Source organism: Carassius gibelio, chromosome B24 (genome assembly GCF_023724105.1).
Source record: "Carassius gibelio isolate Cgi1373 ecotype wild population from Czech Republic chromosome B24, carGib1.2-hapl.c, whole genome shotgun sequence".
Classification (NCBI taxonomy): Eukaryota; Metazoa; Chordata; class Actinopteri; order Cypriniformes; family Cyprinidae; genus Carassius; species Carassius gibelio.
In genome coordinates, this window is record NC_068419.1 from 15,722,697 (window position 1) to 15,734,798 (window position 12,102).

The 12,102-nt window shown below is 36.8% G+C and overlaps 1 protein-coding gene across 1 annotated transcript in view; it reads right to left on the reverse strand.

The window, feature by feature from the left end:
* The window catches only part of prpf4bb (pre-mRNA processing factor 4Bb), a 47,219-nt gene that overhangs the window by 11,468 nt on the left and 23,649 nt on the right, over nucleotides 1–12,102 (reverse strand). Inside the window, exon 4 of the mRNA XM_052596687.1 lies at nucleotides 6,151–6,312. Coding sequence (XP_052452647.1) covers nucleotides 6,151–6,312 — 162 coding nt within the window. The remainder of the gene's footprint in view (nucleotides 1–6,150; nucleotides 6,313–12,102) is intronic.

The following is a 12,102-nucleotide window of genomic DNA, read 5'->3' on the forward strand; positions in this document are numbered from 1 at the left end:
TTTCAAAAAATGACTTTATGTTGGGTTTTTGTTCCCCATCCCACTGCATGTCATGTTTTTAAATGAAAAAAAAAATGTATTCTGTGTGACTGGTTTTCCGTCCTTTTTATTTAACAATACACAGGGTTCCCACTCTTTCATGCACACCAGATTCAAGGACATTTAAAGCACCATTTTATTAAATCAAGCACCTTTGAAATTCACACTCCCAGCACATAACATCATGAAAGTCCTTACTGTATTTACCATTTCACTTACACTTAATATTTACATAAACATCAGACTAATAATGATGTTTTGAATGTGTAGGTTTTATAAAATTAAACCATTTTAGACAGTCGTGTTTAAAGGACTTGAAATCCAATAAATTCAATACTGGTAATATTCAAATGCAGTTTCTGAAATATTGTTAAAAATGTATTACACTGGTTTTTTAAAGAGTTTTTAAATTAAGAATACATTTCTCACCTTTTTTTTATTTTTTATAAAAAGCTGTTAAATGATTTAATAACATAGTAAAACCTGTTAACATTAAACATTTGCACATTCACTCAATAAAGTGTTTTTAAATTAAAAATTTTCAGAAGTGAGGGGAACAGAAATTACACACACACACACACACACACACACACACACACACACACACACACGCACATAACATTACAATATAATATAAAACATTACAATATAATATTTCTGTAATCAATATAGCCTACCAGTATACAGTTTTTTTTATATAAGATTTTTAATGTTTTGAAAGAAGTCTCTTCTGCTCACCAAGCCTGCATTTATTTGATCCAAAGTACAGCAAAAGCAATTGTGAAATATTTTCCTATTAAAATTAACTGTTTTCTATTTGAACTTATTGTAAATTATTCCTGTGATCAAAGCTGTATATTCAGCATCATTACTCCAGTCTTCAGTGTCACATCCTTCAGAAATCATTCTGATATGATTTGCTGATGATCAATATTTAAAACAGATGAGTACATTTTTCAGTATTCTTTAATGAATAGAAGGACCCAAAATTCAGCATTTATGTGAAACAAAAAGTTTTTGCAACATTAAACCCTATACCATTCAAAAGCTTAGAGTCTATTTTTTGTCTTTTGTCCTTTTTTATTTTAATTATAGAAATTAATACTTTTATTTAGAAAGGATTCTTTAAATTGAACAAAAGCGATGATAAAGACAGCATTTTACAAAATATTTATATTTCAGATAAATGCTGTTCTTCTGAATTTTCTATTCATCAAAGAAACATGAAAAAAATTCTACTCCGCTGTTTTCAACATTATCATAAGTGTTTTTAGCAGCAAATCAGAATATCAGAATAATTTCTGAAGGATAGTGTTACTGGAATAACCCTTTAAGCTAAAATAAGTTTTTTTTTTTTTTTTTTTATAATGTTTAAGTTAATACTTGTTCAAAACAATCACTTTAGCAGAGTTTGTACTATTTTCTGCATTTTGATAAAAAAAAATATTTTTTGTTTAGTCTATGCATATAGCCGTTTTGTGGCATATCGCCGAAAATAACTTAAATTGCACTTTCAGTTTTGATCATACAGGTAAGAGCAATACATCAATCGAATCTGTAAAGGGTCTACTTTTATTTGTATGCACACATAATGAGAAAACTTTGTGAATTTATAAAATAAAGAAAACAAACAGAGTGCGATGTCTGCAGCCTTGGTCTGCGTGATCTTCATTTAGAAATGCGTCATGAAAATTAACTGAAACTCAAATACTCGACAAAGAGATATGAGAGATATTTCTATAGAAATCTTGACTTGTCTACTTTTAAACTAAGCAAGTCTTATCGCCAACAAATATTAAGTAATAAAGTAATCCATATGAAACCAACGCAATGTCCAGTCTTTTACGTCTCCCTTCACTAACTCTTATGCGACCACAAGCTATAGATACATAATCATCCATGTGAAGCGTGCGGCGCGTAAACATTATTAACCCTTATGCGTTGTTGGGGACGTTTTCATCCACTAGGGGGTAAAGCTGAGTTTTATTTTGGCCAAAACTTTCTCTGTGTTTCAGCTAATGGAATGATTTTTGGTGACAAATCTTATTTTTCAAAAACTCAATGGTACACTGAGGGCAAATTCACTACCCTTTCATTATGTTCGTGGATGAAAACATCCACTAAATTAAACTGCTGTAAAAATGTATCAGATAATTTTTTTTTTTCAATTTTCTTTTGCATAAATCTATTAATCAACCTCATTCCTGATCAAAACTACCAAATGTTTTTTTTTTAATCCAAGATTTTAACTCTTTAATTACCAAGATCATAAATGATGTCACTGATTTGAAAAATTTATTGTGGACTGGATATTATTTTACCTTTTATCACAGTCTTAGGCATGTCAAAGATTAGTAACAAGATTGGCTTTGATGCATTGTTAGTTTTTGTGTAGCATTAGATTTAAATTTTTTCTCCCTCATTTGTTGTTGGTGGCTGTTTTTGTCCCATTGACTTCCATTATAATGTCATTTTTTGATTGCAAAGCCATTACACCATATAATCATGCATTCTTGATTGTTTGTGGTTTTCCCTTTTGGGAAAAGGTAAAATTTGTTATTTTTACAGTTGATCACTAGGTGGGACCATTAACCCTTTAGATAGGCCTGTGCAAAAAAGGCTTAGTTTCTGGCTTTCTGGCTTAGTTTCACGGCGCCTTTAGTCGCTACAGCGGGGTCGCTTTTCACCCAAAATACCATACATTTACATATTCTTTCGTGTTTTAAAAACCGTTGCTTTAATTATCATAAACAAAACTGAAAATCATAAAGAAGACCTTTGTCTCAAAACATATGCATTGATTTTTTTTAGCTATTCTGATTTGCTATTTAAATTGACAACATTTAAAAAAACAAAACAAAATATTAGATCAAGCAAGCACAGAATCAACTTTGCGGTGCTGCACACGATCACGTCAGAGATCAAACAGATAACCTCCCGTGTTTAGTTATGTTTTTGACAGAAGCACATATTGGACAATTTAAAAAATAGCAGCACGAACAAAACTGATTTCAAATTTAATTAAAGCACTTTCAAGGACCTATATTAGTTTAAGTACTTTCCAGGCCTTGAATCCATATGTCTGAAATTCAAGTACTTTCAAGTACTGTCAAGTAGAGCTGTAATCGGGCCTTAAAAGTTAGGCCCGACAGGACCCGAGCCCGACAGGTTTCGGCCCAAGCCCGACAAGTACATTTTGATTGACAGCTTTTTTAAAGCCTGAACCCGTTTACAGCCCGACATTATTCAAATGTGCGCACGCACACAGCTCTTTTGCCTTTTGCCAACAATGAGCAATTTATTCATGTTTTAACATAATTTACTTATAACTAACGTAGACTAGACCACTTGGAAGTTGGAATAAAGAAATAAAATAAGTCCTTTGTCACATCGTAACATCTCAGCATTCTAGACATAGGCTCATTTAACCTATAAATAGACCAACGCACCAATAAAAACGAGTCATTTAAAAAAATAAATAAGATACATTTCAAATTAAGATGGGTATTTGGCAATAACGAAATTAAGATAAAGGCTCCGCCGGATTTGCTTTAATAAAATAATAATGCCAACATTAGCGTAAATACTAAATACTACATTTAAGACTCAATGAATATTTAGTTATCATTTGAAAAACCTTTACTCAAAGAGATTAGGCTAGGTCTACATGTTTTTGTGGAGGAAAATGATTGAATCCACTGTAGATGTCTTCAGCGCGCTCCTGCGCTCACTGATGGTGTGTCGTTATTCACTCATTATTCTCATTATAATCATGGTCAAAACTTTTCCACACCTCAGACTTTGCTTTAGTTGCTGGTGCAACCAAAACGTAATCACCAGGCAAGCCTCCGTTACACCTGCTCAGCATTCATTTTCGCATCTTTCTCGCGCTAATCGAAACACATCACATGACCGCTCGTTTACCTCGCAAACTGGAGCGCAAGCCCGAGCCCTGTCCGAGCCCCCGCGTAAGATGATAGAAATTAAGCCCGAACCCGACCGAACCCATCGGGTCCCGTCGGGTTCGGGCAAAGATCTTCAGCTCTACTGTCAAGAAGGGTGGGAACCCTGATCACAGTCCCGCCCACAACTGGTGCCGGAAGTAAAAATTCAATGCAATTTCTGCATTGACATTTGGGGTATAAGCCATAAAAATGTAATCATACATGGAAGACTTTAAACCAGCTACGGCTGTACTAAGCGATAGTATATGCTCATATAAACGCAAAAGGATCATGGGGTACTAACCTTGTTTTGATATAAATGCCTTTTATTCGTGATGTCTTGGCTAAGTACTTCATTACCCACAATCCTGAACAATCCCACAATCCCACAGTGATGCATCTGATTGGTGGAGCTTGTGTAACCGTCTGGTTAAACCCCGCGAAGACTGAAGATCATTAATAAAAAAATAAAATAAAATAAAAACCTGTGTTGTGTTTTTATACGGTAGACTTAGTGCAATCATGATCTCCATGGTTGCCATGAGAAAATTCACTGGAGGAAAAAGTTTGCGCGAGCGGCCATCATCAGATTTGGAAGTCGCTCGAAAGGCTCGTTCGTGGTTGTGGCTTCAGTCGAATTCAATGAGGCGTGTTGGTTTATGGGATGAGTAGTTCCTGCGCTCAACATGAAAATATTTACACAGTCTTGTACCTTTGACTTTTTTGGGATTTTCTCTTAATTTTTTCACTCGAAATGATTTGTTATATGCTTATGAGTTCAGCCATAGCTGGTTATCCTCACACATGCTCTAAAACTCTTTAGATACGGATTTTTCCGAAAGTCAATGGGAGAAATGAATGGGAAATTTACATCCAGCACCAGAGCTCTCTCGGGCTGTGGGCAGGACTGTGATGCTCTATAAGCAGTAGGCCCGCGGGCCGTAGTTTGGATACCCATGATATAGACCCAGTTAGATGGGGCTTCGAAAATTTACTACCTCGTCAGATGACGTTTACTACTTTTTACTGGCCTTAATTTGGCATAATTTAATTTACTACCTTTTACAACCCTGCATAAACCATGTGAATCGTTTTTTTTTTTTTTTTTTTTTTATTTAGCCTTATGTTGTGGGATATGCATAGTGGCACTTCATATGAATTGCTATTCTAAGTTGATAACCTGCTGTTTCAAACATTAAGTAAAAAAAATAATCCAGATAGTCCTGTTTATGACTCACTGTTAAACATTTGTGATTGAATCTCCTTAGGCCAGGGGCCGTTCACATATCGCGTCTTTTTGGGGAAGGAGAAAACGGCGCGTCTAGTGTTTTCCACTCATTTTAGGCACGATATGTGAACGGCCATAGATATTTGATGATATTCGATATCCGTTCGAATTTGATTTTTCTCAAAAGTGACAGCCCTAGCAATGATTGGGTGGATCCGAGTCCTTGTTTTGTGACCGGCCCCTGCCGACATGGGTAGCTAGCCCATGCCAGCCCCTATATTGTATTCTGTAAATATTGCAAACGTGTTCACTTATGATTGATGTGACAAACTTAACGCCTTTTATTTTCAGTTCCATATTTATATAAATGGAGCTATAGATACAAATATACAAAACGTATTGACATCTTCAATATTCAGCCTAATAAAAATATAGTGTTCACCTCAGTTAGAACAAACCTTTTAATTTTTTCTATGAACAAATAACGACTTAAACACAAAATTCTTACTTAACTAGCTAAAATAAAATAAATAATTATATTGCTCCAGGTCTTCAGTTACAAAAGCAGATAACAAGGCAAAAAGGCACAAATTACAAACAAGGACACAAGACGAACAAAACAATCATATAAATCATATTGACAACCAAAAAAAATAATAATTGTAATTTAATTTGGTTTTGGTCCAGTCCTATGGTCAGTCAAATCAATTTCACTTGATGAAAATGTCCAGGACACACTGTAACCGTCCAACAACAAGCTTTCTTCACATATGCATGTACACAGTTGTGATCATGCAAATGCAGTCAGCTTTCAAACAGCGAGTAAGTACCCCAAACTGACTAGATTCTCAGTATCACCATCAACAGGAACTTTTTTGACATGACTATTCATATGCAACCTCAGTAGGTTCAAGCCCTGAAAAAAGCACTATTACTCACACTTCTTCAGAGGAGGAGTCATGGTCTGCTTTCATACCCTCTGACAGACTGCCTTTGAACTTGTCTTCATCCCGACTTCTCCTCCTCCTCCTCCTCCTCTCACGCTCTCTGGAGGTGGATCGTCGTGGTCTGGAGCGTCCAAACCGGTCCCTTTCAACAGACCTACCAAAACAGAACAGGTTATTACACAAATAACTAACAGCACTATCACTATCAGACAAACACTACAGTTCATAATAGTGATGCTCACAATGTCTGTTTAAAATAGGGACTTAGACCAATGAATCACATCAATTAAATATCCTTTTTATTATTATGTTTTTTTTTTGCAGCAGCAGCAGCAGTTTGCTGCATTGCTTCCACTGTCCTCATTTGTAAATCGCTTTGGATAAAAGTGTTTGCTAAATGTAAATGCATGATTAAGGAGAAACAATGCTATACACATACGCATAGATATATATACATACACATTTAAAATACATGGCATGTAGGCATTTGCTTCCAGATATATTTTGCTGAGTAAGCACACTGTACTTTAAGCACATCATTCTGCACACCGGATGTGCATATTGTAAGCGCTTCATGCTGCACTGTATTTGTGACTCAAAGCATGCATCACTTTGCATTAAAAATTGCAAAGCACAAAGGGAAGAGAAATTGATGCATAGTGTATTATTATCTGTGCAACAGTTATTGAGCTTTTCTTTTCTACGCCTGTGTTTTGTTCTCATAGACACCCGATAGCAGGGCGGTGCAATTAATTGAAAAAACGGCTTGATTCAGATTTTGGCCTCCAACGATCATGAAAATACAATAATTGAGATAAAATGATTATTGTGCCCCATTCCACCCCCTTTTTGCAATGCTGCGCTTTTGTTCCTCCATAAAAGCCCAATTTCCTGTGCAAATCAGTAAAATCATGTTACATGACATTTACATAATGGGACATGCTCCATTTATAAAAGTATATTTATTCATGTTTTTAACAGCGTGAAAGAACTTTCGCTGCTCCTCAGGAAGAGATATGCGCTTAGAGATGGAACACGGACATGTTAAGTCATCATTTAGCTCAAGGTGCGCACCTAACCTCTCAAATACACGCAAAAATGGGTCAAAATGCCGTGCTTAGTGATTATTCATGTATACCTTCGTCGGTCATGTAATAAATCAACGTAAAGAGAATGAAAATACATGTGTTATGGTAATTTGGATCCGTGCGGCTCTTAAAGTAACAGCGGGCTATTTTCCTCCTGCGACTGTGTGCTTATTAATCAAATAAAATACATTTATAATCACATACTGCTCTTGAGTAGGGATGGGTATCGTTAAGGTTTTAACGGTATTACTTATCGGTACTTTGTTTTGTGTCACAGTGTTACTTTGTGTTGTGTTTAGGCAGTCGAAAACTTTGCATTTCTCTGTCTGCACATAATGCACTTTTGAAAGATGCTTTGATAGATTGCTTGTGTTTCCGCCCTTACATGAAACATTTTGTTGCACTTATGACAACCAGCATTGTCTGCATCAACTCTAGTGAAGTATAACCACACTTTGGAAACGTTTTGTTGTCTCCGCCATCTTCACTCTTTGTATTAAGCAGGAGTTTTCTTACTGTAAGGGACCATTCACATATCGCGTCTAAAAACGCGTGGAAAACGCTAGGCACGCCGCTTTCTGATTTTTCCCCCAAAGCCTTCGGGCACATGCGCTCCTGAGGAGTCTGCCACTGCTAAGCAACCATGACCTTCTCTCTCCACGAAAACGCGAAAATTTCAGCAATGGATAAATGGATTTGCAGCACTAAAAACTGCTTGCAGTAGCTCTGCTACTAAATGACTTTAAAAATCCACATAGAGCCATCAGCTGTTCCTTCATCTTGATTGAGCTTTCAAACGTTGTTACGGAAAAGGTGAGGAAGTTACATGACCTGCGGTGCGCTTGCGGCTTTCTGAAAAGTTGAGATGTTTTTAACTCGATGCGGTGCGGATGCGCCTGGAGAGAACAAGCTCGTCGAACCGCGGGCGCGTCGCTTCCATTATGAGCGCGCATACCGCACGCCTACATTTGAAATAACGAACTTGAGCGCGCATAATATATGAATGCATGTGGCTCCTTATGCATGTGTGTGCGCCGCGCTCGTTATTGTTGTGTGTGTGTGACTGACCGACAGCTCACGAGGCGCGCATGAGAGATCTCGCAGATTTCACACACAAACGTCTTAAGCAAAAATACATAGTACATTAATTTTTTCCCCTCCAGTACCGAAAGCAGAACCGATACCGTCAGATCTTACTGATACTACGGTCTTTCATAATTTAGCCCTGGGGCCATTTTAATACCAGGTTTCGGTACCCATCCCTACTCTTGAGTGAAGGACTTTTGTAGCTTTAAGAAACAAAAAAAGTTAAATTCTTACAGTGAAGACTGCCGTTTTATTTTACATTTGATTATTAATTTCTTTAGTAGGCTGTAAACTGCTTGAGACTTGCATAAACATTAAAGCACAATTTGTTTCATTTGTATCTTTTTAGTCTATTGTATTTGTCCTTTGCTTTTTTATTAATGACATTATTAAGATAAAGTACAGTCAACCAAACATTTAAAAAGTTACACTGGTCAGTTTAAATAAACCGTATACCGGTACACTCTGCTGTTATGCCAAGAACGTTTTTGCTCATGTGAAGAGAATGATCTTTTCCGTCTAGTTTACATAAAAAAAATTTAAAAAAAATTATAGTTTAACATTCAGATACATTGCGAATGTGGAAACATTTGGATATGTGCAGGAGGAGACGTGAGCAATAACCTCCAAATACATCTAGTCAAACCCCCGCTCACTTGTCCTCGTATGGATCGGATCATTTTTCTGATAAGCAAAAAAAAAAAAAAAAAAAAAAAGAAAAAGGCCAAGACAAATAAACATACGTTTTGTCTTTTTTAATTAACATTAAATTATTAAATTAAAATATATGAAATCAACTTAAAGTGCACATGGCATAATATCTTCTTTTTAACATAATAGGCGGACTTCTCATCTCCCAGTCTGCTGTAATGAAGTGAGCAGTTATCGTCACATATCTCTCCATCCCCCTGGACGTGCACCCGTCTGTCGTGAGCGCAACAGAGGATGCTCGGAATAGTTTATCCACAACTTTTTTTCTTCTCCTGTTCATAAAGATCTGGCACAATCTTTTCACTTTAACCTATTTCCTTCATCATTATATCTGACAGGGAAGCCAAAATGCGCAGGGCGTTCAACTCCTCCGTTCCTCCGCTCGCCATAACCACTGAGTGTGGACTGAACATGCACAATTATTTTTTTTTTTCATAAATCAATCCGCGGGTCACGTTTGTGCCGAGCCGAAGATATTGATCTGAACAGATCACGGATCAATGATGATCCGTTGCACCACTACTATAGTGTCATTTGAAAACATTGCAGTTGCATTTTAAAATACAACAACGAGAACCACAAAACCATTTAAAGAGGCGCATTCAGCGGTTACCTTGACGGGAAACAGTCAACAAAGTAAAATAATCTCCAACGTATGGCGCGCTCTCTTCATTTTATCAAATGATCATAATCGCATCTACTCATTTTACAGTACCTCTAGAAGAATTTTATTCAGACTAAAACCCCTTTAATTCAGATGAGAAAGATTTTTTTTCCAAGTGGCTTTTGCACATGATAATACCGCTGCAGACGCATTTTGCAGCATTAATTGATCATTAATTTAAATGACGATCGATCATGGAAATTATCAAATATTGGCATCCCTAAATACAAATGAGTTGGATGGAAAAATGGTTATTGTCTGCATCAAACAATGCTTCCGAACAAATATCATTCACCATTCTGGGCAGCTCCAGGACAGCTGTCTCCCCGAGCGTGGTGCTGTCTGTGAGCGGGGTGGAGTAACGTAGCCCTCAATCACGCTGCAGTGTTTGTAAGAGCTGACAACTTCTCCCCGTTTACAGAGTGAAATTCTCTGACTACCTTTATCTCCCAGGGCAGTTGCTGAATCTTCAAAAAGTTTTGTCTTGGGCTGCTTCACATGCAGTGGCAGCAGCAGCACTTTCCACCGCACCAATAACACGGGGCTGCCCGCCGACGTGCCTGACTTTAAATCGGGCGCTACAAAACACTGATATCGGCCGATGCCAATATATATTAAAAAATGACAAATATCGGCTCGATATATCGGCCGAGCGATATATCGGTTGACCTCTAACGCTGGCCTTTGTCTTCTCAGGTGTAAATCACAATGATATTCATGATAGTTGATGCCTACTCGCATATGACTTTTACCAACAAAAAGTGTCTTAGAAAATTTAAATCAATATATTGTTTTCTGTGAGTAAACAAGATGATTTTCACAATTTAAAAAGAAAAATTCTAGGCTACAAGCTGCAGTTCTCAAAAATCCCGGGAACCAATGTTCTGTATGTGTTTTATTGCCTTATTCAAGTGATTTAACATTTTTAGTTTTTCACTAACCACGCAGAACAATTTTTTTTTTCCAAAAACACAATCATGTACATACATGTTGCACACATATTATTATAAGCAAGTATGTGCTGATTACAGTTAGATTAGACTTTAGCCATTTAGGTATTTATAAGAAACTGAAAAAAGTACAAATGTCAGGGCATGAAAAAACTTCTCCAGGCCCCCAAAATACCCTTAAGACTCCAGAGGTTTAAATAAATCACTCATATAAAGTTTTGGTCATATGGCCCCCTCATAATTGTTTTAAATATTGTGATTACAATATTTACCAAAATAATCGTGAATATGATTTGTGTCATAATCAAGCAGCCCTACCCGGTAGTAATTAACAAAACAATATTAAACTCCGGCAAGAACATTTTTTGCTAAATCATAGACATGTATTTACAAATCAAGCATAATAATGGGTACACAGAATAATCTTGGCCGATACACAATACGAGAAAAAGAAATGGCAGTATCAGAGCCGATACCTGATATGAATATAAGATCGGCGCATCCCTGATGAGAAAACAAACTCCATATATGGTAGAGAAAAAGGTATGTGCCCCTCCTGTTCCATGGCAGATTATTAAAATAATAATAGATTAATTAAAATAAGATATACATTATTTAATGACTGGTCTTAACATATAAATAAAAAGATTGCATATGCTTAAAACTTTATATCTAATATCTGAAGACTTCTAAAATTTGTATCTTGTTATCCTTGGAATACAGTATGAACGTTACTCCAAAGAGCATTTCAAACCGCATTAGTTCCAATACTAAATGTAAAGTACTGGGACGATTTTGCGAAAACTATTTCCCATTACCATTTAAAAGGTTGCATTTTCACCGACAGTGTGAACAAGGAAGTGACGCAAGCCGGTTGACAGCATTATTTGTGCGCGGCGTTGAACAACGGAAACAAAGAACAATGTTAACAACAGGATGATGGAGCACGCTGTGATCAGAGCTGTTTTTGTTGTCTCACAGGTTTCACAATGGACATGGAATGACCATGTATACGAGAAGTGATTGAAAGAACGGAAAGGAGGACTAACAATCTCCAACGACAACTGTCAGTGCTACATTTGCTACAAGTGCCTGCACTTCAGCATCCATTTATCTACTGTTGTTCTGCAAACTTGCGAAATAAGTTTACAATGTTTACAGTATGTTAACAGTGTTCTAAATCATGGCAGGCTGAGGGTGTTTCCATACGCGTTTGTCCAATCAATGTGTACTTGTGTCACTGGTTGTACCAGCTGTGCTCGTTAGACCCTCCTCCAGAGTAGGAGCTAATTTGGTTCTCGAAACAGGCAGTCCAGCACTAAAATCACACCCAGTTCAGGCGGTGCAAAAATGCCAAAAAGTGGGTAGTTCCACAATTAGTTAAGGTACTATGAAAAGGTTCCAGCGGCGCAAAAGGCCCTCAATACAGAGTTTCAGAGACTTAG